General features: G+C 41.4%; 2 protein-coding genes across 3 annotated transcripts in view; both read left to right on the top strand.

Annotated features, from left to right (window-relative positions):
* The window catches only part of pde4a (phosphodiesterase 4A, cAMP-specific), a 66,091-nt gene extending 45,218 nt beyond the window's left edge, over positions 1–20,873 (top strand). Inside the window, exons 2-15 of the mRNA XM_074696198.1 lie at positions 2,805–2,990; positions 3,376–3,412; positions 3,564–3,634; positions 4,381–4,430; positions 4,981–5,093; positions 9,881–9,974; positions 10,079–10,242; positions 10,622–10,720; positions 10,830–10,994; positions 11,103–11,202; positions 11,447–11,601; positions 11,677–11,799; positions 16,477–16,659; positions 16,829–20,873. Coding sequence (XP_074552299.1) covers positions 2,805–2,990; positions 3,376–3,412; positions 3,564–3,634; positions 4,381–4,430; positions 4,981–5,093; positions 9,881–9,974; positions 10,079–10,242; positions 10,622–10,720; positions 10,830–10,994; positions 11,103–11,202; positions 11,447–11,601; positions 11,677–11,799; positions 16,477–16,659; positions 16,829–17,341 — 2,053 coding nt within the window. The 3' untranslated portion in view covers positions 17,342–20,873. The remainder of the gene's footprint in view (positions 1–2,804; positions 2,991–3,375; positions 3,413–3,563; positions 3,635–4,380; positions 4,431–4,980; positions 5,094–9,880; positions 9,975–10,078; positions 10,243–10,621; positions 10,721–10,829; positions 10,995–11,102; positions 11,203–11,446; positions 11,602–11,676; positions 11,800–16,476; positions 16,660–16,828) is intronic.
* Positions 20,874–21,665: 792 nt separating this feature from the next.
* prkcsh (PRKCSH beta subunit of glucosidase II) lies at positions 21,666–27,014 on the top strand. Of its 2 annotated transcripts, none has more exons than XM_074696200.1 (18): positions 21,666–21,753; positions 22,162–22,305; positions 22,416–22,532; positions 22,662–22,757; positions 22,847–22,904; positions 23,022–23,139; positions 23,386–23,515; positions 23,638–23,722; positions 24,023–24,101; positions 24,197–24,280; positions 24,362–24,520; positions 24,611–24,704; positions 25,034–25,103; positions 25,228–25,317; positions 25,408–25,482; positions 25,582–25,681; positions 25,772–25,919; positions 26,798–27,014. In XM_074696200.1, the coding sequence occupies exons 2-17, from the start codon at positions 22,212–22,214 to the stop codon at positions 25,904–25,906; spliced, it is 1,584 nt and encodes a 527-aa protein (XP_074552301.1). In that variant the 5' UTR covers positions 21,666–21,753; positions 22,162–22,211; the 3' UTR covers positions 25,907–25,919; positions 26,798–27,014. The 2 variants fall into 2 exon arrangements, with proteins under 2 accessions (XP_074552301.1, XP_074552300.1); XM_074696199.1 differs by having other exon boundaries at positions 21,668–21,766.
* The last annotated feature ends 73 nt before the right edge of the window (positions 27,015–27,087 follow it).

Raw genomic sequence — 27,087 nt, 5'->3', positions numbered from 1 at the left:
TAAAGTTGTGTTTAAATCAGTACTGAAGTTTTTGAATAAATAAATAATTGTGTATATTAATTGTGATTTCAATATCACTTAAAATAATCGGGATTCTTATTTTTACCATAATCACCCAGCCCTAGTATCTTGATTTTTTTGTTAATACATTCCTGTGTTTTAGTCAAGTCACTTGAGCTTCAGTCCGTCGAGTCTGAGAAAAAAACTCTTCTAGTCAAGTTTGCGTTGAGTCCTCTTCACCTGTGTTTGAGTCCAGGCTGAGTCCCTAGTTCGTTAGTCTAAGGCTGTGTCCGAAATGGCATACTAACGTACTACTCATACTAAGTGTGACGTCAAAAATAGTATGTAGTGCGTTCACATTAAATAGTATGAAAAGATTGTGTGCGAGAAATACCCGGATGTATACTATATTGGAAAAAATTGTAAGTACGGGAGGTGGGCATACTAGTCGCACTGACACGCCCCATAATGCATTGCGAGCCCCATGTTTATAAACATAAATAGTGAATGAGATGACAAGATGAGAAGCAACTAAAATGGACTTACCTCTACATGGAAACCAAAACGTAAGTACATAGAAATAAAGTGCCTGAGGTGACGGATCGTCTTCGGTGTCTGCGAGCAGTAAACATTTTTTAATTTTTTGAAGAGTGATGAATTCGTCTTGAGACCGGTGTTAGCCAAAAATCAGCCACTAGCGAACTTCCAGTTTTCATTTAAAAGCATCTTTTATTATCTCCTTTAAGTTTTTTTAACGCTTTTGTAAATTGAGCTCTTGTTTTGGAGCCCACCGGAAGTTTCTTTGATAGCATATTGGCGCGCTTAACAGAATGTCCGAAATGTTGAAATTCAATTTGTATCCGTGCGTTTTATGGCCCAAATGACCACATTTTGGTTTTCTACATGATGACTTTCTAAGTTTCTTACTTCCTAAAATGTTCTTAAAACTTTCAAATGTAGTGAATCAACAAAGATATTTGATAGCCTGGTGTGCTTCCATAGACTTATGTGTGCTTCCAATTTTTGTCGTCTGAGGTTTTGAAATGCATCATGAGTAGTATACTACTGTGTAAACGGTTGGCACTCTAATCATACTTATAGTATGTAGTATACAGTATACACACAACGACCATGTAGTATGTGGTACGTTGGTATGCCATTTCGGACACAGCCCAAGTCTAACAAATGTCCTCAGAGTGGGACACAGGAAACTCACCAAGTGGAAGTATCTTATTTTTAGTATATGAGCTATTGTGATAAATATCGTTAAGGTTGAGTCTGGGGTAAGGAATGCTGCTGTTTGACTCCAAATGATTGGCTGTGTAAACCTGGACTGATTGTGTTGGACAATTTTAATGTGCAGTTAACACATTAAATGAATTACCATTCCAGTCTGTTGATCTAACTTTTAAAGTGTGCCAGTTAAGTAAAGATTCTCTACTAGAAACCTTGGCTTAATTGCATAGACTGTAATAATAAGTACTTATCTGTCACACTTCATCAGACTTACAAGAATATTTTCTATACAGAAGACACCTGCAGTCTGAATTTGTTCATGCAGTGTCAGAGAACTTTACTGTGTGAGGATTCACGTTTGTTAGGTTAAAAACACATCACAACTAAACGTAACGGAATGTCAAGGAACCGTTGTTAGAGTGAGTTCAGAGGCTAACGTCATTTAGCAGCTAGCTTATGACAATAGTTGAAGTGACATTAGCATGGCCGTTACTCACTTCTCTGGGTGCATCCTGGACGAACGTCTGTTAAAGTTGGACGTTGTTCCTGTCTTTAAACCGCAGATGTCTTGCTCTCAATTTTCTACCGTTAGTCACAAAAATTTTATAAGCAAAACGCAGAATCCGTGGCATCTTCTTTGACGACTTTCCACACAGTTTTCTGAACAAGACGGCACGTGAACGCGCATGCAGGTAAACAGGCACGTGCCAGCTGTGGCCTAAAAAGTGTTAGCTACTATGAGCTGGTCGAGTCACGAGTCCCACATATTGGGACTCTAGTACTACAACAGTGATGCATGAATGCTTCATGACTAAAGTTGTTAGTGTAAAAAAGACAAGTGTATCCTGAAACATGTCTCACTGTGTCTCCTTCAACAAATCTGGGATGAAAATGTGGCAGATTACTCTTAGCTGTGTGTTTTGGGTTTAATATTAATCGTCGTTGTGATTGCCTGACACTGTTTTACTCCAAATTCAAAGAGAAACCAGACACTGATCTGCTGTGACTTTAAAGGTCAATAACAATAATCCTTTTCCTTTAGGTTTTTTTCCTGTAAATTGTTATGCTAGCGGCAGGTTATCCACTTTGTTAACCTGCTTTAATTTGGATAGGTGATGCATGCTAATAGCAAATATCAGCAGTACAGGTTTAACTGGATTTATTTTTGTTTTAATTCAGTTAAGATTCCCAGAAGTGGGCTGGATCCAAACTTCTATCACTCAGGTTTTAAGACAGACAGCTTTGGCCCTCAGTCATGCACTTTTGGATAGTTCATGTGACTGTTTCTGTTCCCTTTAACATGACTTGATCTGAACTGTGACATGTCAGTAAAGTGTAAATCTGAGGGCATTCTGGCACTGCAAACACACAGCTGCATCTGTCACATCTTTTGTTCTTCAGCTTTCCCAAGAAACCAGAAACCCCAAAGGAGGATGGATGTCTGCCCTTGTTTTAGAGTGTTTGGGCATATCTTCTGCCTCTGTTTGACGTCACTTTGAGATAAAAGAGGCCCTGAGATTAACACATGTACGTCATACTTTCCCCCTCTCTCTTTTCTAAACCTTCAGCTTCGATTCAGAGAATGGTCCCTCACCAGGCCGCAGTCCCATGGATTCGCAGGCGAGTCCTGGGTTGGTGCTCCACCCTTCTTTTCCCCAGAGCCAGCGCAGGGAGTCCTTCCTCTACCGCTCCGATTCCGACTACGACACATCGCCCAAAACCATGTCACGCAACTCCTCCATCAACAGTGAGGGGTAAGCATGGAGCCATCATCCTGGATTCATCATGCAGCACACTGAATTTGAAAAGCTGCAGTGTCCCCTCACAAACACACGACAGTAACTGCACATTATCCCAATCAACACAGCATCGGTTGTTCTTGTAATTATGCAATCATTATGCTAATGAAATCATGATGAATCTCTTAACGTTGACTGCTGTGCTCTGTCTTCTGGCTTGTTTTAACCACCCAAAAATCTTCCATATTGATTTCAATCCTGTTTCTCTGCTTAGGTCTACTCAGGGCTTTGCAAACATGGAGCCCAGACACAACCGCACATATAAACATTATTACCAGACGCCTCGGCAGCTCATAACACTCACTTTCATCTCTTTTGTTCTTGTGTATTTGTCCTGCAGGCACGCCGAAGACATGATTGTCACCCCTTTCGCTCAGGTATGTTCCATTGTGCTACTTGTCTGACATGATTAATTGCTGTAAATGATGAGAAAAGGTGGCTAATTAGTGAAGTGAACTTCTATCCTCTCCTCACCTCCCCCTTTTTGCCTTCTTCTATCCCCTCCTACGCTGTCCATCCATCCCCCAGGTGTTGGCCAGCCTACGAACCGTAAGAAGCAACTTCACCATCCTCGCCAATGTCACAACACCCACTAACAAGTCAGTATCATGCTGTCAAACACCCTTTCCCCCCCACTTACACTTGTCACGACTGCTTGCTGTCTACAGTGTGTGTTTTCTGATGTCTCCCTGTCCTTGCTCCCGGAGAAAAAAAATATTTTTGCCATCATCATTATTAAACAGTTTATGGTTATCAAAGTATGCTGAAGGAAAATATGATCTGCATTATTTGGCGTCCCTCTAACTTGCTGGCTGAGGAAAGAGAGCATAGAAAAACATGCCTTGAATGTGTGTCCCTGACTCTGTACCCAGACGATGGAGACAGTCAATAACACTAAAATTACTCTCCGGCAGAGAAGGAGCTTGAGTTGGCAGTCTTTCAGCTTCACATCAATGCGGTTTATAAAGCTATGCAACAGATTTATCAGCTTCTTTAATTATACACTTTGTTTTCATCTGCAATAACAAAACAACTCACTACTGTAAAGTTGACCAGAGCCCAGCCTTTGTCTGTCCGTGTTTCAGGATATTTATAATAACACCAAGGGTTTTTATTCTCACACTGCAGAGACATTTATAATTGAATGGCATTTTAAGATAGACATGCACTCCTTTCTTCTTCTTCTTTAGGGCATATAAATGAATAAAAAAACAGAAATATTCATACCTCCTCTGGAAACCCTGCCTTTGTGTTGCCTCGTGATGTGCTCTTGAATACATGTTGAACCCCACCAGAGGGCAGCAGCGTGCTTCTCCCTCTCATGTAATGCTGTGTTTGTCCACAGGAGGTCACCAGTGACAAGCCAACCCACTGTTCCCCAAGCTACACTCTCTGGTATGCTGTCTGCTAATTAAAACTCTTAGTGCAAAGAGCCCCACAGTCCCCTCACACGGCTTTAAGGACACACTAAGGCTCCCACACTCTCCAAATAGATTATCAGCAGAGAAAATGCAGATCAGCACAGACTGGAATGTGCCTATTAGTTGGGGTTCTTCATTTTTGTTACCAAATAGAATTTATTAGACTGGCTTAATCTTGAATCAGTATAGCAATCGTGATATATAATTGAGGAAATAAGAATAAGTGTTATGCGTAAAAGTATCACTTTGCACTTTGTAGAAACAATGATAACTTAAGTTTTAATTCTATTTCTCACAAAATCTTCTTTTTTTTACATTAATATTTATAATTTTAGCCATTTTAGCCATCAAAATGTAGCGATGCTTCTGTTAAACATGTCACCACATCAGGATACACTTAAAAGACTTGGATGTAGTTGTTGCTGTTAGCTTCTTCTCAGCACAGAACTTTGTCTCTACTCTACTTTGACCATTACTCTGTTTGCTCAATGTGTGAAAATCTCTTGTGTGTGTGTCATTCCCAGAGGAGACCTACCAGCAGATGGCTCGGGAGACTCTGGAGGAACTGGACTGGTGTCTGGATCAGCTGGAGACCATTCAGACGCACCGCTCAGTCAGCGAGATGGCCTCCAACAAGGTGTGCACACGTCCAAAAAAACATGTTTGCTTTTACTCTCAGTGTCTCGCTACTTTGACATTTACCTGGTACAAAGGCTGACTTCTTGGTTAAAAACATATGTGTGATATGTGTTTCATCACTTCATGACACCTGATTATATAAAAAATGAGCTTTACCATTAATAAGGTAAAGAATCAAACAACTCTGCATTCTCATCAATTCATCCAATGTTGTTAAAATATCATTGTTGTCGTCGTAGATATGGTTAATTTTCAAGGTTGTTTATAAGAAGGAGCATTTTTTCCTCTTTCATTTTGAGTGTGTATTTATTTATGTCAGTGAATGTTAGGTGGGTGTCTTAATCATGACTGGATGAGCATGTCTGTCCTCACCTGCACAGGACATTGCCTGGTTATAGTGAATTCTGGCGTGCATTTGCATTACTACATCTACACACACTGGCATCAGCTTCCTTAAAGATGCACACGTTTATATTTGTGGGAGAGAGAAGGGAGGAAGGGTGACAATCAGTGGGTATGGGGGGGGGCATGAGCGGGAGGGGGCCCTGGAGCTGATGTCTCTGCTGTAACCTTGGTTGCTATCGAACAGCAGCAGGGTCTGCCCTTCCCTTTTAGCTATTGGCTTGCATCTCTGACCACAAGCCATGTGGTTTGGGCAACAACCAATGAAATGGAGGCGATGCTTCTTTAGTAGTGTTGTGTCTTAAAGGCACAGTGTCATGTTTGTTTTATTCTACAATTTCTCCCATGTTGCACTTCACTATTGATAAATAGCAATGTTCTCAGGGTTAATTGCCTGTCAGGGTTATGATTTAAGGGGAAGGATTGAGCAAGGGTGTGTTTCAAGGACACTAGTCACATTTGTGTGTCAAAAAATCTGTGGTAAATGGAGTCCCTCAGAATACACGGCTGCATGAAGAAGCTTCAGCTAAGCTACAGAAATCCTCTGCTCTGTGCCAACATGGAGGTGCACATGAATATTCCTACTCAGTCTCTCACTCTTACTCACACCCTCACTCACACACATATTCTCAACAGACTTACATGCTGTCTTGTTGCACATGCGCACTCAGGCAGTGAGCAGGAGCAAGCACAGACACACACACACATACACACACATGCATGCGCCTGCAGCCACACTGCCTGATTAGCTTGCGAGAGCTGTCTACAGCATCCAGGGAAATGGTGCAAGAAGCAGAGCATTGGAGGAGGAACGGCAGCCTGAAGCGGCAGGATTAGACCTCTGGCATTTTGGACAGCAGCTGAGGCATGGATTGACTCGGAGCAGGGGACTGGGCTGCAGAGCTAGCCTGACTGAGTGTGGAGTGACTGTGGACTGCTGGGATCGGTGTGAGACGGCACAAGCAGGCTGATGTACTGGTAGGACTGGGTCGGGCCTGTGGATCCGTACCGTGGGGGAGGGGCAGTCGACGCAGAGAGAGGGAGCCTGTTTTTCCAGACCACAGCTCTGGTTTGATTCTTCAGCCTGATCGTCTGCTACAGGCCTGCTCGCATCCCTCTCCGACTCTTTCTCACTCCCCCTCTCATCCTCTCCATCCTGTTTTTTCTCTTGCTACTATCATCTGTCTCTACCTCCCTCCTTCCCGATGTTTCAGCTGCCATTCAGGCTCCCCTTACCTCCATCATTCGATCCTACAGTCATCTTTCTGTCCTGTCACCACCATCACTCCATCCCCCTCACCTCCATCACCTAAATATTTTGCTACTGTTGTCAAGCAGCTCATCTCCACCACCATCATTTCTTCGTTTACATATCTCTCACACTGCCACTCATCTCCTTCATCGGGTCCTTCCTGTGTCCTTCAGACGGTCCCTCGCTTCCTCTGTTTCCCTCCATCTTCCCTCTTTGGCTCTCATCCACCCCTACCCTTCAGTGACTGTGCATTTGGGTCAGTCTGCTCAACAAATGGGATAAGATGTAGTCTCCACAGCAGCCGGATCCAGGGGGCTCCTGGTCTGCCTGTCAGGGGGACCTCATCTTCAGACATCATTGAGGCTGGAGCCTGACTCTGGACTGACTGGGTGGCCTGATTTGGGGAGCTGCATGTAGGCAAGGACTGTCTCCGACAGCAGCCCCTACCCTCACCCCCTCCCCCTGTTCCTCCATCCCCTCTCGGGGCAGCCGTCACTCTGGAGTGTCCCGGCTTAACCGGTTGTGGCCTCTCCCCGCACACCCTGACGACGCCCTCATGCCACTGGGGCACCCGCAGTGTGCCCACCCCACTCCACTACCGCACCACCTGCCTGTGCCATCGGCCCAGAACTTCTGTCACCCTAAACATGGGTGTGGTGGAGGCCATTGACCCTGCGCCATCCCCCTGCCCCTCGCCCGTACCAGGGGGCTATAGGCTGCCCCGCTCCTCCAGCTACAGTCCCCTGCAGGGGAGGGCAGGGGCAGAGCTGGACCTTGGTGCGGCTGCGGGAGGGGTTCTGGAGGGAGGTGGGACGGCAGCAGAGCGCAGGACCCCGTTTGTTGACCTGTTCTGTGAGACCTGCTCCAGGCCCTGGCTCATCGGTTGGTGGGACCAGGTAGGACTCGGGGAGCCTGAAGAGGGCAATGAGGCCTGGTGGTGGCCATCTTGGATAAATCCTGTTTACTCCTCAGTTATTGCCAGTTTCTTGCCACATTTATGCATGCATTAAAAATTCATGTGCTTGTCTGTTTTTATGCCAACACTAATGGTGTCAGTTTGTTAATTTAATGTGTTTGTAAGGGGAAACATGACACAGTGCCTCATAGAGACTAGTTCATAGTCTACACAGACTAATTCATGGTATAAATGAGATTTTGTTGGTCAGACATTGGCTTTTTGAAATGTGTTCGTCCTGAGAGTCTTCCTGTACATAATTAATATGTGACTTCTTGAAGGGAGACAGTAACAAAACCACAGAGTTTATTAACTCTGCTCAGTGTTTCCCCATCGCAGCAGCACTGTAAACAAAAAGACAATATCCCTCTCATTCCTTCCATACCTGGTCTACATCCCTGTCCTGAGAGGATCCTTCAAAATGATTAAAATATAAGAACCAGCTCTGGCAATTTCTAAGAACTAATTTAGCTGCAGGTATGTTGCAGTGTCACATCACGTCAGTTTCCATCCTCCACATCTGCGTCCCACTTCCCACTGGCTGTCTCTTGTGCTACTCGAGGCTGGCCTCAATACAAACTCAAAGAAGTGTATTGTTGGATGATGACGGATGCTTTTTGTTCCAGGACTGAGTAGATGTTTCTGTATGTGCCTTTATTCCTCAGGTGTGCTAACATGACACATGTACAAAGTGGATGGTTAGATCATGTGTTGGTTTGCAGGAGATTTGTCATCTTTTTTACTGTGTGTCACTTGAATTCAGGTTTATGCTTACTTTAAGATACTGTTGACATTTAGATACATAAATAGCTTTAGTGCATTTATTTTTTACATCCTGACACACAGGTGTAGGTTCAGAGGAGGACCACATGTGAGTTATTTAGCCACAAGTGTGTTGAAGTACGTATAATTTGTTGTCCCAAGCAAAGAGTTCAATAAAAGCCAGTTGAGAAGTTGTAATGCGTGTTCATGGTCTTTTCTGTGCAGTGTTAGCTTCATTAGTCAGTGTTCGAGGGAGAGTGTTGTTTGTCCTGGCACTTGGACTGGCACTGTGGAAGTGTTGGTTGGCAGCTATGACTCAGCTTTACATTATTAGGGAAGGAACGAATGAGAGAAGGGGAAGAAGAGGCTACTGTCAAGTGTGCCACTGGTCTTGGTTTTGGGACCCCTGTGGACTGGGTGACTGGTTCTGCCCCTCTATTGTTTTCTGTCAGTGTACCTATTCATATGCTCTATCTAAACAGACAGTCTGGCCTGGATAAAATGTGTTAAAAAAGGAGAGTTAGGGAAAAAGGTAAAGATGATGGGAATGCATGACCTGTGTGAAATGGCAGGAAGGCAAGACGGTGAGTTTAGCAGGAGAAGCTTTGAGCTAGGAGTGTTGTTTACCTCGGGCGAGAGGGAGGAGCAGATCTCAAAACAGAGAGACGAGGAGAGGAAGAAAGTACGGGAAGGGAGGGTTGACCTTGGTAAAGGTCAGAGACACCTGCCTACTCCCTCAGATTGTCACCCAAGCAGCCACTGCTCTCACATCAAGCTGAAGGACTGACTATGAGGAGGCAGTTGCCACGGCAACTGCTCGGGTTGCCATGGAGATTGTTATGTGTGAAAGATCAGTCAGTAGGACACAGACTGAGGGGTCTCGTCCGAATTGCATTGTACCTTTACGTGACTTGTGCTGCAGATGGCCTCTGAGCCTCCAAATTCAACGTTTGTTTCAAAACGTACACAAAGCTGAGACCACATCGAAGAGCAGCGTCTTCTGTCTGGAGAGAAAAACGTTTTCACTTAATCACATTTGTGCCTATACTGCAAGGAACTGCAGACTGGTTGTTCATGGCGACCACTGTGGATGTATCCAGACAGAGATATGCATAAAGACTTCAGATTACTGTAGCATTTAAAGAACTGGCAATCAAAATAAAAGGACAGTGAATTGTTCTATTGAACAGTACGTTCTGAAAAAGGGAAGGCATGATTCATCCTTGATTCTCTCATCCTTTAGTGAATGAAGATTGAGGAGGATGTTTTATTTTATCAGATTTGACTTGAATAAATGTTGTGATGAGGAATCCTAACCTTCGTCATTCTGCAGGTGTCCTGACGTTCGTGGAGACTTTCATGCTTCTTTTTTGTGTTTATAATTCACCCACATTCTGTTTCTATCTCCCATCAGTTTAAGAGGATGCTGAACCGGGAGCTGTCCCATTTGTCAGAGATGAGTCGCTCAGGGAACCAGGTGTCAGAATACATCTCCACTACCTTTCTAGGTGAAGCAACCCCCCAATGCTTTCATGCCTCCCAAACTGTTACAAAAGCTAAAACATGTGGAGCACACACATCATACGCTGACCCCTGACTCTTGCCCCTCCAGACAAGCAGAACGAGGTGGAGATCCCGTCTCCGACTTTGAGGGAACGAGAGAAGCCAATGTGTCACATCAGTGGTGTGAAGAAGCTCACGCACAGTTCCAGCCTTTCCAACTCCACCATGCCTCGCTTCGGCGTGAAGACTGAACACGAGGATTCATTAGCCAGGGTGAATATGTCTTCACGTGTCTGGGATGGTTTCATGTAATCCCTGTTGCTTAATGCTGCTTTGTGCAAAGTAATCCAAGGGGGGCAACACAGGCTTCACAATGATTGTCTGATTACTATTGTCAAACAGAAAATGTTATGCCCGTTAGGTATCTCATTGGCCAGAAATGCTGCCAGGAGAAACCAATTCCTGCTAGCAGAGTCTTACACTGTGCTACATTTTGTATGCTGCAGGTCCAGTGATGCAACACAGCTTTAATCTAGTGCAGAGCATTTTTAATATTAAAAAAATCTGTGTTGACATGCAGCTTTGACATGAGATTGGTGAAACTAAGCCGACTGTCACTGATGTTTGTTCATGTCATCTGTTGTGCCTTCAGGAGCTGAACGACTTGAACAAGTGGGGCCTTAATATCTTTCGTGTGGCAGAGTTCTCGAATAATCGACCCCTCAGCTGCATAATGTTTGCCATCTTCCAGGTGAGAGACGCAGCTCAAATCAACAAATCACTGGACCAATCATTTAATTCAACCTTTATTAAACCCAATCATTAACGTCCATGATCCTGTATTACTTCCTCTGCTGCAGGAAAGAGATCTACTGAAGACCTTTCGGATCCCTGTGGATACATTTGTCACCTATGTGATGACCCTGGAGGACCACTACCATGCCAATGTGGCCTACCACAATAGCCTCCACGCTGCAGATGTCACTCAGTCTACTCATGTTCTGCTATCCACACCGGCTCTAGATGTAAATACTCTAACCACAGATACTTTACACAGACAGACTTAACTTAATGTAAGGCACTTTTCTAAGACCGCACCCCCTTCTCTTCTCTCTTTCATTTCTCTCTGTAAGGCTGTGTTTACTGATCTTGAGATACTTGCTGCGTTATTTGCTGCTGCCATCCATGATGTGGACCACCCTGGAGTGTCGAACCAGTTCCTCATAAACACCAGTGAGTCACCGAAAAGATCAGGAGACACATGAACAATATTAAAATAACAAGAAATAAAAGGGTTGAAAATAAAGGCAGAGACACATGATGCACTGCTTGGCTGATTTTAGAAGTTTGATGCTTTGTGAAACAGATTTTGCGTACCTGAGACTTTTTTAACCCTGACATTAAGGGCGTCTTGATACAGATGACGTGATACATTCAGTTTCCATTTGTGTTTCTAACTGAATGTTTCTTCCTACAGACTCAGAGCTTGCCCTGATGTATAACGATGAGTCCGTGTTGGAGAACCATCACTTAGCTGTAGGCTTCAAGCTGCTCCATGAGGACAACTGTGACATCTTCCAGAACCTCAGCAAAAGGCAAAGACAGAGTCTGAGAAAACTTGTCATTGATATGGTGAGTCTCATCAAAACACTACTTCTTTATCATTTTCCTAAAAAACACATTTTAATATATGCAAATTCTCTCTAGGTTTTGGCAACGGATATGTCTAAACACATGAGTTTACTGGCAGACCTCAAGACGATGGTGGAAACTAAAAAAGTGACAAGTTCTGGAGTACTGCTGCTTGACCATTACACTGATCGGATACAGGTAAGATGTCAGCTTCAATTCGAGGTACTGGGAATTCTCAGAATTTGGGCTGATGTTTTGATTTGTCTGCTGCTATAGATCTGAACATAACTTTGAAGGTTTCAGGTTTAATGTAAACATAACTTCAGCTTGAGCTGACAGAGGTCGCAGGGCAGGGTTACAGGCTGATTTATACCCCTGCATCAAACTGCTGTCTCTGCGCAGCACGTGGCTCTCATGTGACAGCTATGGCCTTGTCATAACTTACAGCGAGGTCTTCTCTTTAAAATGTCATGTCATGTTGTGGGTGTTACACTGTGATAATGGAAACACTGGGACTTCTGGGTCTTGGTTGTGTGTGCTGTGCTGCAATGGTTGATTTTTACTATAAGGCTAGTCCTGCAGTGTTACAGAAGTGGGAAACATTAGCTTCTATGTGCTTGCTAAATTGGTAAGTTAGACAACATTGAGGATAATTTAATACTGGCTTCTGTCCTGCAATCCAGGCATCAGCAGCAGAGGTGACAGAAAGACAATGGTGGTGACGTTAAAACTTGAAACATTTCAGTCATCTATTTTGCAAAACCTGTAGAAGAAAGAGAGCTAAATGTGAACAGAAGTCCAGATAAACATCCTGTTCCCCTCCTGTAATGTTACAAACATAACAAAATGTTCAGTTTCATGTACTTTATCAAACAAGCAAGCTAAAGTTTTCATTTGATTGACACATAAACATTTTGTTTGATGCTTATTCTTCCTGTAAGCTGTCATGCCAAGATCTACCATCCACAGAATGTGAAAGACTGTTCTGAGTGATATTTTTGAACTGCTTTGTGTCTGTGTGCTGCTAACTCAGTGATTTCAAACTGTTTGGGAATTGTTGGACATTGCTTCAGCCCGTAGATGCAACTGAGTAATAAGAATAGCTGCGATGTAATCTTTGTTGGCAACAAGAGACAAGAAAGTTAGAACCTCTGAGAGTTGTTGCTTTTTCCACTTACAGGCTCATATCGTGTCAGGTCTAGAGCTGATGTTTTTGTAAAGTGAAATGTTGGGAATTGGTTACTTGAATCGCATGTAAAACTGCTGCAGTTTTATAGGGACTGTGAAGACTTTCGCAGTGACAGTCACTTCTACAACTTACAATGAGATAATGAGCCCCAGCGTTTTTGTTTTTTTTTCTAATAGCTACTTCTTAGCTATCCAATCAGGTCGGACAGGACCGCATTGATCATCAACACGTCAGAGTCCCCATGACAACACCATGCCAGCTGATAAAGTTTAACAGCAAGAAGAGAGATCTTTTTTTTCTTTTGATTTCTTGGATTAGTTTTGTGGCAATGGTGACCAAAAAAAAAAAAAACCAAAAAGACAGAAGAGCAAAACAAGCTAAACAGCAACGTGATTGAGCAAGGAATAAAACATGGTTTAAGCCAGGCCAACTTGTGGCCCTCAAGCCGCACGTGGCTCTTTGCCTTTCGGTGTGCAGCTCTTCGATCCAATCATAAAAAACAATTCTATATATATATATATATATATATATATATATATATATATATATATATATATATATATATATATATATATATATATATATATATATATATTGTTATGAGTAGTGGTCTGCTGATCAATCTAAAATATTTATATATTGATGCCTACTTTGAGATCAGTATTGAGCAATGCTTTGGTAATGAGATTGATACTTAAGTTTCAGTTTCTCTTTTCTACATGTGCTCCTTTCAATCGCTCATGTGCTCATAGCTATCTATAGAGATCGATGTATTGATTTTTATTTTATATCATTTTGTTTATGTGTAAGAGGAAGTGTGGTCAGACCATGTGTGTAATGTGGCTCTTTGTAGTACCACAGTAATTTTGTGGCTCTTGGTCTCTGACTGGTTGGCCACCCCTGGTTTAAGCTGTTTGTGACAATGTTTAAATCAACCCACAAGCAGCAGTTTATCTGCAGTGGTCTGTTCAAACTTGAGAGTCTATCAGTGAAATGAAGAGTGAGGTTACGTTAACACTGCTTGGTAGATGACTGGCAGGAAACAGCAAGAATTCACTAAAGTTACACGTTACGGACTTGTTTCAGAACACTGGGCTGAGAGTAGTGCTAAATACAGCAGGCTAGTAAATATCCATGCAAAATGAGTTCACAAAGTTTGCTTGATGTCATGTTTCAAATTCCCAGCCATGTGACTGTTAATAGATACATTACTGTGTCACTTTGTGTCTGGTAAAAAGTTGTCTTTTAAGAAACATAGTGATACAAAAAAAAAGATCCAATCTCTTAAATTTTCAAAACAAACACGTCTTGGCAAGAGTCACATCCTCATGAGAGTGGGTGCAAGTGTTCATGGGAAATGGAGTCTTCATCCCAGAAAAAGAGTAGCTTTTCCAGATAGCCACTATAGCCCCTTTAAATGTATAGTTACATTTTATAGTTTCAGGAATCACTGAAATCTTAGTCATAAAATCCATTACATTAAGAAAATGGTAGAAATGTGACTTTAAGTGTTGGGAATTTTTGTTGTGGCATGGGGATACTGACGGAAATCTTTTATCTCAGATGGCTCTTTAAGTAGTTCTGAAAAATATATATTAGGGAAGGTGAATATGATAGACATCCACTGTAGAGCTTGTTGAAAGAAAGACAGAAAATGTAGAAATCAAGCTGTTAATGCTCACTGAGTTGGACCGGTGTTGCCTGATGGTTGCATATGTCTTGGGATGATGGTTTGAGATGCTTTGCAATGCAGTGTTGCTGAGGACAAAACAAATAAAACATGCTAGGCTATATGTCAGCAAAGTTGGCCTTCAAATGTCTTTCTGCTGTAACTTTCTCACCCACAAGATTTCCCCAGGTCAGGCCTTTTAGTCTTCACCATCACTGTGAAAACTGTGGGATACTTGTGCTAAAGGAAGCTTAGGTGTGTCAAAACCATTATTCATGTGGCTGTAACAGTTGAAAACATTGAGCCCATGGTGGTCATCTCGCAGCTGCAGGCTAATGTAGTCCACTGTAGCCCTTTCAAATGTACGTCTTCATAGAGTTGAAGTATTTTGCTCCATTCACTCAAGATCTTAGAGATCCTGTAACACTGAATTAGCACTGTTAGCAGCCTCTCACTAATTGGTTATTGTGCGTCTGTTGTCAGAATCATTTCTCCACCTCAGGATCAAGTTTTATAAATCTCTCACATGAATACGGCCATTTCGGTGCAACTGGTGTTTTGGTGTTAAAAGTGACCGTGCTAACTGGTGACTTACAGCCAAACTTGTCTGTGATGGTTTGTGGTTTCAGCAGCTTTTGAATTTGTGAATGCATCTTAGTTTACTTAACGTTAATTGTAAAATTAAGACATCAGATATAGTCTAAACCAGGGGTTCCCAAACTTTACTATGCCAAGCCCCCCCAAACACTATTTGCTTCTGGCCGGGGACCCGCTTTGGAACCCAACAGACTATGCTTCAAAATATGGGAGGAAATGTCAACTTTTGGAATGTTTTTTCTAACTTCTATTAACTTTTCAATAATAATTAGATTTTTTTAGAACGAACAAAGCCGGACTCACAGAAGTAGGTTGTTTCAAAGGGGAAACTGCATTTCAGGGCTCTGTCAGCAAGGGTGGGATATTCTTTTCTTACATGTAGCCAGAAGACAGGGGAAGAATTTCAAAGTGAGTTCAGATTTTTAGATAGCTTATTAACAGGCTCAAACCACCTGGTTGAAATGGATCATGACACTGTCATTCCGAAGCAGCTGTCACACAAGGTGCAGTTAGGTACAATCGGAAACTTGAGAATCCGACAAAGATGACACTTTACGTATTGAAAATTCAGGACAAATAACTATTTTAAAAAAAAAGGTTCAATTTTTCCCCTCTGATCTTTCTGATCTGATTGTCAGATTCAAAAACTAGCAAGGCATGTAAAACCATATTGTATCAGGTGTTTGCTCTGAGATTGCAGGATATCACACCAAAGGATGTAAAAAGAAGCAGGCTCAAAACTTGTGCGAAGTTTCCTTTAACGTGTTGTAAATGTAAACAGACTGACCCTGTTAGACCTGTTCACAACTATACAAATCTGTTTGCTTTAGGCTGGAGGTGGAGGACAGTTTATCTGTGATTGTTTTTCAATATATCAATACAAGATGCATTTTAAAGCATTTTAAAATACCAAACAACTTTCGAATAGAGAGAGAGAAGCAGTAGCTTTGCCTTATTGACACATCTGCTCTTAGAATTAAAAAGCCCAGGACGATAACTTACTCTGTGTAATCATGCAGGCCCATCAAACATTCACTTCTCTGGTGCAAGGGTATGGTGACCCTGATCTGCCTTCAGGGCCACCATACAAGGTGGTTTGCAGGTCATGTTTAACATTAAACCAAAGGGGCTGTTTATACAGAGATGTATTAAATAGAAACATCAAAATATTGTTCTGTTATGGTAGAATTTCTGGGTTGTTGAAAACCCAAATTTTTAAAGATTACTCGCATCAAGACCTGTTTTATGAAGAAGGCTGTAAGCATGTTAAGTTTTGCTGTTTTTTTATCGATAATCCTCAGATGTGCTCCGGACAGAAGAGAGTAAAGAGAGATGATCCTCAAACCTGTGTGAACTCAGTGCTGCTAATGTTACAGTGTTTATACTGTGTGTGTTTGACCTGTGTCTGCGTGTTTTGCAGGTGTTGAGGAACATGGTGCACTGTGCTGACCTGAGCAATCCTACAAAACCCCTGGCTGTGTATCGACAATGGACGGAAAGAATCATGGAGGAGTTCTTCAGGCAGGGAGACAAGGAGAGGGAGCGAGGGATGGAGATCAGTCCCATGTGCGATAAACACACTGCATCTGTGGAAAAGAGCCAGGTAAATGAGCTGCTCTGATGCTGTAGGTGGGGTGATAATGACATCGTAGAGAGTGATCTGACATCTCTGATCACAGCAGTCATCCTCGTACATTTTTAATGCTAATGATGTGGGGGGTGAGATGAAGATTTCTGACGATGCCAATCATGCTGTTTTTGATGGATTGCAGGTGGGCTTCATTGACTACATTGTCCACCCGCTGTGGGAGACGTGGGGGGACCTTGTGCACCCAGATGCCCAGGACATCTTGGACACGCTAGAGGACAACAGGGACTGGTACCAGAGCACTATTCCACAGAGCCCCTCCCCTCCTCCTGTGGACCAGGATAAGGAGCTACTCGACAAGTTTCAGTTCGAACTCACCCTCGAAGATAGCTCTCCGAGAGAGCAGGAAGACGAGGATGACAAACCAACGCTGAATCATGTGGAACAAGACTGCAGTCAAGGGGAGGAGGAGGAGGAGGGTAAAAAAGAGGAAGAAGAAGACACAATGGCAGAGGAGGAAAACGAGGACATTATAGAGGAGGAGGATGAGGTGGCAATGGAGGAAGAGGAGGTGGAGGAGGAGCAGGAGGAGGAGCTTAAAACTGGGTTAGAGGTGAGAGCTGAAAAGGAGAGACTTTCTGACACAAGTCCTGTAGAGGAAGAGGAAGATTCTTCTTCACAAGCTGAAGATACATGAGTTCTGCTTCTGTATCTCCCTCTTCACTTGCACACATTATCTTGTTCATCCTTTCAATGGCCAAACCAAGAACAAATAAGACTGCAAAGACAATGCAGACCTTTAAATATATTTTTCAAAAAGGGAATAAATTAAAATCGCTCAAAGAGAAGGTGATTACACAGCAACTGTAGATTTGGAGTGAGGAGACTGATTTCACAGTGAACTTTAGACCAAGAGGAATTTAGGGGAGAGTCAAAGATGGGCAACTGAAGACAGTGTAGCACTATGGGACTGGGATGCACACACATTAACACACATCAAGTGACACACTAACACAGAGTAGAGGTAAGTCATAGAATACACCAACACGATGCGTGGGAGCGAAAGCCTCAGTCATGCTTAATGATTGGATCCCTCTTTTTTGCAAATGCACAGGATGCACCATCCAGGACACACACAATCACACCCTCACACTTGACTTTATGTTTTTATGTGTGCATTAACAAGAAGGCCATTGACCATGTAATGAATCTCCTTGGAAAAAGCCATCTCTCTGGAGTATTAACTAGTGTTCAGTCAGTATTAGTAATTCATGTTTGTTAGAACCTCAACAGAAACTGTTCTCCTCAGAAAAGCTACACGTCCGAGCGATTTTTTTTTCCATTTCTGTCGGAAAGAAAAACGAGAATATCCACAGAGTCAGAGGAGGAGGAGTGAGGAAGATGTCGAAGGATGATGCGATGAAGGGGGCCGCACGGTCCCACACCCCTTTTCCCTTTACAAGGAGAGTGCTACTGGTGCAAGATGGCTCTGTGCCTTTCTGAAACACCAGCTTCCTGAACGGAGCTGTAGTGAAGCAATGCATTGTGGGACAGGAGTGTCTGATTTTGTTATCATTTTCGATTGTCTCTTGTAAACGATCTCTTCGCTGTCCATGGTATTGTGGTGAGTATCTCACACGTACAGTTTCTGTGGTGACATGTTTTAAGCTGTAAGTCTTCCTTTGTTGCTCTTCTGATAATATAATAACTCAGAACTCTAGATGCAGAGCAATCACTACCCGCCAACACAACCACCAGTGGACTCTTTTTCAGCTTTTGTTCTTTCTTATTAGAATAATTTTTTAAACTTTCAGAGAATAAGCCATGTGATGCTTTGAAGCATATTTTTTGCCTATTTTCTATTAGCTAAATATGTTGAAGGGATACTGATTTATTTCATCAGCAGAACAAATTCTCACTCACCACGTCACTCCTTCTTGCACTGTGTGTTTATGTCTCCTCATATACAACAATTCTCGCCAAAGCAAGGGATGAGAAACTGTGGGAGTTTGACCTTGATCTGAAGGAAAATAAGAATATCAGGGAGGCAGAATGTCAGGGGATAGAAGTGAGACTTGGCCAAAAGGTGGTCTGGCAGTCCCTAATCATCCTTGTTATTTTTGATGCTTTTTTGCCTTAATGTGAGATGCAGGAAACATACCTGCCAGTATGTAGATTTATAAGATGTATAATAGATATCCTAGTATATTTATATCACGTCCGTATGCTTATTTCTGTGAGTATCAGTGTGTCTGTACACAATGTATCCAGCATTGCATTTGAAGGAGAAACGGAAACATTGCTACCAATAAGTTCAGTTCTTGCTTTGCTGAGACCAACAAAAAGAATGTGTTGTTTTTTAATCATGGCGGTAAAATGACTATCTGACAGCTTCTCTGAGACAAGCAGAGGAAATAAAAAGTAAGTTTTGCAGAAGTTAGGAAAAATTAGTGTTCTCTGCTAGAATATGACCAGACAGTGACTTATTGACATGGTGGATTTGATGTGTTAATGTTTTCGTTTGCTTGTTGGCCTGGTGGCCCCAGGTAAACAAATGAATAACCAAAAGAAGTCAGAGAGAGAAAGAGGAAGCAGGATGCTAAAGCTGTTGTCACGCGTGTCATTGTTCCCTCACTGGCATATACCACCACATCTTGTTGAATGGTGTTCAGGATTTGATGAGCACAGCTTAAACAGGTCACAGTTTGTTTAGGTGTTTGTTTTTCACAGGGTACAAAGAAAAATAATAATAATTTTAAAAAAGACATGGGTGTGGTTGTTTTGAAGGTAAGAGCAAGTTTCTGCAGGTCAGTAACTGGGTTTATCTGAAGACACCACAGCTCGGTGCACCAGAGGCCTGTGTGTGTGTGACCTGCTCCATTGCAGGATGGAGCAGCGCTGTGGGGTCGACACACAGGCTTTTATATTGGTAATGGGAATTCAGGACTACTATTGCAGTTACTTCGATAAAAGATTCCCATATGCATCGGCCTTTTACCTTCATGATGTTGCTTTGTTTTTGTGGCTTCTTGTTATATCATAAGCTATAAAAACATTACTATTTAATTGCCATACAAACACAATACTGTAGCAATTGTTTCTTAATAAGAAATTATTCAACTGATTGATTGCTGCCATTGTTTTTAAATGATTAAAAGAAAACCATGGTAAGTGTTTTCTTTGAACAGTTTGTGGACAGTTTATTTTTATATCATTCTGGTGGATGGTCTGGAAAATAAATCAAGTATTGATGATATAGCTATAAGCATTACCACTGTTGTACATAATGTAATATTGGATTGTAAATTATAAATTTATCCAAGTAAAAATGATTTGACAAATAACCACTGAAGGTTGTTCAGTGAACCACTGAAGCACTGCAGGCCACACCCCACCTTCTTACTTCTCTGGTTATGTTTTTGGTCACTTGTGCTTCAACTGTCACTATTTTAAATGTCCACCTTTAAATCAGATATATATAAATATATATGTACCAGCACTTTATTTCATCAGGTTTTGTGGCAGACAGTGATTTTCAGGTAGTGTGCAGTTTCTGCTGGTGGTTTGGTCATTGGCAGTTACTAGTTGATTACATTTCATTTGGCCAAATCACTAACAATCGTCATTCAGTAGTAAATGCTAACCTCTTTTCTCGAGGAACAAACCAAGAAAATAAAACATTCTCAATTAAAAGTCCATGTGAGATTAAAGATATTTGACTGATAAGGTCAGATGTAAGCTAATGAAGTCACATAAGATGTGACAGGTACAAAGGAAATTAATGTGTCCTTATCCATCGTGGCCATTTCTGGTACTAACACCATCTCTTTTTCTTAGTAACTTTTATTCATTAGCCTGATAGCCTAAATGTTCGTCCAATGGTGACCAAATTAGCTGGTTACTATCAGGTTGCAGTCAAGTTATTTTGTCGCAGACTGATTCCTTCTGTGAATAACTCTCTGGGCTTTAATACATGTGTTTGTTCACAAGTAAGAAAGATTATACAAGGGAAAAAAACAAAATGAAATGATTGTAATATTTGTAAATGATCTTGCTGTAATGTGTAAAATGTGTCCAAGTTATTTTTTATTATATTATTTTTATGAAAGTTTTTCCTCTTAACAGAGCTGAGGTGTCATTTTGTGAATAAATGCATTTAATAAGAAAACATCTATATATAAAACAATATTATAGTATATCGGTATATTTTTCTTTTATTTCACTGTTCGGTACTGTAAAGTGTGTTAAAAATACAAATAAAGTAAGATTTTTATATTAAACACATTATCATTGTTATTTTTGTTGTGAACTTGTATAGTTTGGCACATAATGCTTTCATCTCCTCTCTGGCGTTTGGATGAGTGTAACTTTCTGTACATGTGTTCAACCAGCAAGTTACAGCTGCCAACACGCCGCAACAAGACTCTCAACGAAAAACAAAAAAGAGATCATATTATTTTTGTTTCAGCTTCCCTTCTCTTGCAGACTCTTGATAAATTTTGGAACTTCTTTTAGGATTCAATTATTGACTTTTAAAGCATGCTCTGGAATGGCTTACAGGATTTCTGATCTCCTCAGTCCATATTTGCTGGGATGTAACCTGAGGTCCCCACCTGAGGCTCTACCTTCATTCCCAAAATCAGGGCTGAGGACCAATGGTGATATGTATAAAAAAATCTATCTATTTATCTATATTCCTCTTCTGTTTATTATTATTATTATTATTATTATTATTATTATTATTATTATTATTATTATTATTATTATTATTATTATTATTATTAATAAACATTACTGCTATACAAGATATATATATATAGGTAGTGACTGTTACAACTTTGAAGACTGTTTTTATTCCAATTATTGAAAATATATTGTTTAGAGAAAAATAAAACAAAACAAACACAGTATACATGCTCAACACTTTCTGCACCTGTCTGCAGCTGACATGAGATGGCTGCATCCTCAAATATATAGGGCTCCGAGACGGATGCCACTGTTCTCTGCCAATCAGAAGGGCCCACTATGGAATTGTCCAATCACTGCGGGACAAGCCAGACCAGTATGGAGACGTACGCATGCGTATTGACATCACCACGGAACTGAGAGGTGTATGAAGCCGGTAATGATTAGCCATTAGCTTGTTCTTAAAATCAAAAAGAAAATATGTTTTCTGAATGTTATTTAACCTAAGATGTTCTATGCTAAATGAAGAATGAGTCGACTATGATATGTGCACACTTGCTTTTAAATATATACTCGTAGTTAAAGCTCTTCCCTGAGCTAGCTCTTTAGCTCAATTTGCTAGTTAGCATTGTTAGCATGAACGTAGCTCTCCATTTACTGACAAGAAATCGCAAGATTATATCGAAAATCGTGACAAAGATAGGGAGAGAAGTGGGCATAGTCCATTCGGTTTATTCAGTTTCACATTTTACAACACATGTTACGGATTGTTTGTGGTTAATACTATTTAGCTCACCAGCAAATGTCCTGTCTTATGTCCTTCCTGTCCAGCTTACTTTTGCTAAGTTCATCGACTCAGGAGCTGCTCCATCAACATAAAAATGACCCAACGGTACCTCCTGCTTCTGCCTGTGCTCCTGATTGTGGGAGTTTCAGCGGTGGAAGTTCAACGCCCTCGCGGTGTCCCTTTATCAAGTACGCATGCATTTCTGTAATACAGCTAACAAGACACATCCGTTAAGTTAACAGTCCACTCTGTATTTATTGCTGCACTGACTGGTTTATTTTTTGGGTAACCTCAATAGAACGTCAATTCTATGAGGAGGACAAACCCTTTACTTGTCTGGATGGCTCCCGCACAATTCCCTTTGATAGAGTGAATGATGACTACTGTGACTGCCAGGACGGCTCTGACGAGCCAGGTGAGTACAGTTAGTACACTTTGACCCCACTGGTGCAATAAAAGATGAACTAAAGCAGCTTAAATACTTCCTGAAAACTAAAGATCTTTCATCCTTGTCATAACCATTTTTTTTCTTCTTCTTTTGTAGGCACTGCTGCTTGTCCCAATGGCAGCTTCCACTGCACCAATGCAGGCTACCGACCAACCTTCATCCCTTCCTCTCGCATCAATGATGGAATCTGTGGTATGGTTCCCTAATAGATAACTATTTTGTCGAAGAGAGTTGTTCAGGCAGTTCTTCATTCTTCTTCATAAACCCTGTTTCCTTTGCAGACTGCTGTGACACAACCGATGAGTACAACAGTGGTGCAGCCTGTCAGAATACATGCAGGTATGGATTTTCTAGGCTTATAAACCTTATCATAGGGCATATGGCACATGCATGTGATAGCATGCATAGTAGGTTTCCAGTGATGTTTTGACAGCTCGTCCCATGATGTGGTTGCAGGGAACTTGGGCGCAAAGAGAAAGAGAGCCTGCAAAAGTTGGCAGAAATTGCCCAGGAGGGTTTTCTGCTTAAGAAACAACTTATTCAGGAGGCGAAGAAAGGCCTAGAGGACAAGAAAGTAAGAAAAACTTTTGTATGAAGCCACATTTAAAAAGTAATGGCACAGAGCATATACTGTTACAGAGGTGATGAATATTTAGTTGGAGCATTAGAATGTGTCAACACCAACCATTGTATGTACAAATTTATGCTTAAAATTTAGAGATATTAACAGGGTGGTGATAAATGAGATCTGGTTTATTGATTCATAGTAGTTTATTGTATTATTCTCATATGGAAAACTTATGTTTATTTGTTACAACAGACTAAAGTTACAGCTATCCAAGAAAGTAAGAAAGATCTAGAGGAGAAGGTGGAGACTCTGAGAACTGCAAAGGAGACTGCAGAGCAGCCAGAGAAAGAAGCCAAAGAGCGCCATCTCAAGGCCTGGGAAGGTAAGTTCAACAGTAAAAGAGAATCACCTTCTACTGTCTATACAGTTCATCACATAACAGTTAACATTTAAATCCATGCATCATTCCTGTATAAAATAACAATATACATACTTAATTTCAAGATGAAAAAGCTGTGATCCGTCAGGAGAAGGACAAAGCTAGGATGGCTGGTGTATTCCTTGAGCTTGATGAAGATTCAGATGGCCTGTGAGTGTCAGCACCTTCCAGATCCACAAATGATAAAATATTGAGAATCACCTTAGAAACAAAGAAACATTAAAAAAATCAGTGCAAGAAGAAATATTTCAGTTTTTAATGGTCTGTTCAAAATTAGAAATACAAAAATAGTGCAACTTGCAGGCTTTCAAACATCTTGAAGAATAGAGTTTATCTTTTTCAAAGTTTGCTATGTTCTTGTTTTTCATTTGTGTACTTAGGCTGGTCTTTATTGTGACATTGGAGCTGAAGATCCTCTGGTAGTAGATAATATATCTCTGTTTCTTTCAGGGTCTCAGTTGCTGAGCTTCTGTCACACTCTGAGCTCGACCCAGATTCAGATGGTTCATTCACAGAAGCAGAGGCTCAGGTAAATGTCTTACTTCCTGTTCCTGTTAGTGTTGCATCATTAGAGGAAATTCTAACTGAAAAACATTCACTAAGGATTGCGTTTGGTTTGCCTAGGGACTGCTGGGAGGACAGGACAAAGTTGACACAGAAGCATTTGAGTCAATTTGGAGTAACATCAAAGACAAATACGTCTCAGAGGTAAGAACTTGACTTTTCCTCAAGTGAGCTTCATTTTTAAAACCCTTGGCTCCTCTAAAGGTGTAAATCTTTTGGTATCAGGCCAGCCCAGACACCCCGCCGCCAGTGGAGACTCCGCCACAGGAGAAGAGGGACTCTGACAATGACTCTGAGCAGTACCCTGATGACGACATCCCAGAGGATGAAGAGGATGACGATGAGGATGACGATGAAGAAGACCCAGATGATGGAGACTATAAGGCAAGCCTGTTCAATTTCTCCATCGAACATCTGCTGTGTGATTCTGAAGTTTAGGTAAGTGAGTCACTCTTGTCTGTGTTTGACACGCAGAGCCCTCCCACATCACATACCCAAGAAAAGAAGGATGAAGATGATGAGGGGACTATGCCACCCTACGACCAAGAAACGCAGAGCCTCATTGATGGTGAGTGTGTGGATGAAAAAGAGTGACTCAGCCTGTCCTCGGCGATGAGTTAGTGACTCATGCTGTAAATTATCAGCAAGAAAGCAGAGATTTGACTGGATACCTACTGGTTTGAATTTTAATGTGCTATCTATGAACTCAAAACTCATTTCATTTTTTAGGGAAGCAAAGCAGCTGTGTTACTTTTATGTTTCAGAGATGAACTGCTTGTCTCAAAAAGCACCAACAGGATCCCTGAGTTGCTTTGACTCAGACATACATGACTCTGTGAGCACATCTTATTGTGCATTTGTTCTGAGGAAATTTACTCAGTGTTTTTTGTGTTGCAGCTGCTCAGAAGGCCAGGGATGAGTTTGATGAGGCTGAGAGGGCTCTCCGTGAAGTGGATGACCAGATCAAGTAAGTACTGAACCTGAGAATGAAGAAGCTTTTAACCAGTGCTAATGCAGCTCTAATGTAACACGTTTAAAGACCATCAAGCAAAAGGTTTATATACTTCTATAACTGTTTCTTTTTATTGCAGAAACCTAGAAAAGGAAATCTCCTTTGACTTTGGACCTCATGCAGAGTTTGCATACCTCTATGACCAGTGTTATGAGCTGACTACTGGAGAGTATGTACACACTGTGAAAACATTGTTATGTAATATAAACCACATTTTGTTTTAAGTCACTACTTATTTGACTATATAATTTTTTTTCAGGTACGTCTACAAGCTTTGTCCATTCCACAGAGTATCCCAGAAACCAAAGTTTGGTGGATCAGAAACAAACCTGGGGTAAGAAACCTGAAAATACTTTTCCTTGTGTTCTCCTTGTGTTACATCTTTCTTTTGTTTACACTTTTTTTTACCCTTTACTGTTTTTTTTTTCTGCAGAACATGGGGAAAATGGGCAGGTCCAGAGAACGACATCTACTCTATAATGAAGTATGAGCATGGAACAGGGTGCTGGCAGGGCCCTAACAGATCCACTACTGTGAGTTTTAGAGTTTTTACTGTATTCCTCGTCTGATATGCGTCTCTTAATTGGACACAGGATAAAGAACAGACACTCTTTGTCTTTCAGGTAAAGTTAACATGTGGAAAGGAGACAGTTGTGACGTCTACTTCGGAGCCCAGTCGCTGCGAGTATCTGATGGAGTTCATCACCCCTGCTGTCTGCCAGGAGCCCCCCAGCTCTCACGAGCACACTGAGCTGTAGATCAACATAAATTGTGAGTAGACACATCAAAACCTAAATTAAGGTAATATTAAACTTTGTCAAATGTGGCTCTTTCCATTTTGTCTGTAGATAGACAAAATTTCTAAACCAAGATGTAGTAGAACAGTGAGAATTCTGAGCACTAATTTACTGCACCTACACTGCGTGATCATTTACCCCTTTTAAGACAGTGCTTACATCTGTGACAGTCAGAGCCGTAAAACGGAGCGCTTTAACGTTTTGTTATGAACGAAGCAGTCACAGCGTCCCTTTAGAAGACAGACAGGACAGCACCAAGAAAAAGGTAATGGCAACCTCATTTAAGTTCATCATAGGTGAAAAGTTCATAGAGGATTAAGGATTTAATGCTGCAGCATTTGGTGAGTCAAATGCTCTCAGCTGCTGCATTTCTTGATAAATTGCCTTCAATATTCTAATGTCCTGGGGTTGTTTTCTTTTGGTGCAGCAATGCTTTCATCATTCACTGCAGACTGCTTAACTCTAAACTGAATAAAAAAAGTTAAGCCTTGAACTTGTTACCATGGTCAAGGCTAATGTATGCGTAGTGATGTTGTAATCTTTCCTGTTTGGCCTGGACCTGTTTGTTTTAGTAAGTGGATAGATTACTGGTGTAGCTTCTCTTGGAAAGAATTATTGGAGGCTACTGTAGCTCAAACTGTACATTTTTTAATGTTTCTGTGACCTAGATCTTAACCCAAATATTAATGCTGATTCCTTAGTGGGTGTATCAAAGGTGCAAAAGCTTACTTCATGGAAATTAAACCTACAGGGATTAATTTCAGCTAAACTGTCATTTGCTTTAACAGCTAGAAAGTCATGACCTCAGCAAACAAGCTGTTGAAATAAACATGTATACCTTTGCTTGTGCAGGTTTTTCCCAAGGGGCCACAGTCACTGCAGCGACGCGATGTTACCACGCAATTAGACACCAGCTCGGTGTCGGTTAACAATCAAGAGGAGTCTGCACGTCTGAATTCCACTGTGACCTGTTTTGCTGTGTCTCTAAAATGTGACAAATGTAGACATTCCATTTTTTCTCAAATAAAGTTCATTTTATCATACCCCAAACTTGTCTAGTATCAACTGTTATGATCTTACTATGCCTGAAAACACTCAGTGTTGTCAAAAGACTTATACAATTTCCATTCAGTGTAGGAAAA

Source organism: Halichoeres trimaculatus, unplaced genomic scaffold, assembly GCF_033239565.1.
Source record: "Halichoeres trimaculatus isolate MK-OKI-2021-1 unplaced genomic scaffold, fHalTri1.1 fHalTri1_scaffold_20, whole genome shotgun sequence".
NCBI lineage: Eukaryota > Metazoa > Chordata > Actinopteri > Labriformes > Labridae > Halichoeres > Halichoeres trimaculatus.
The sequence above is the reverse complement of the archived record's forward strand: the minus strand, read 5'-3'. Positions and strand labels throughout refer to the sequence as shown.

Bases quoted from the DNA above. Each gene is read 5' to 3' on its own strand.
- prkcsh (XM_074696200.1), top strand. From the start codon at position 22,212: ATGACCCAACGGTACCTCCTGCTTCTGCCTGTGCTCCTGATTGTGGGA. The intron at 22,533-22,661 runs GTGAGTACAGTT...CTTCTTTTGTAG, and splicing joins GGACGGCTCTGACGAGCCAG to GCACTGCTGCTTGTCCCAAT. The intron at 24,281-24,361 runs GTAAGAACTTGA...TTTTGGTATCAG, and splicing joins AAGACAAATACGTCTCAGAG to GCCAGCCCAGACACCCCGCC.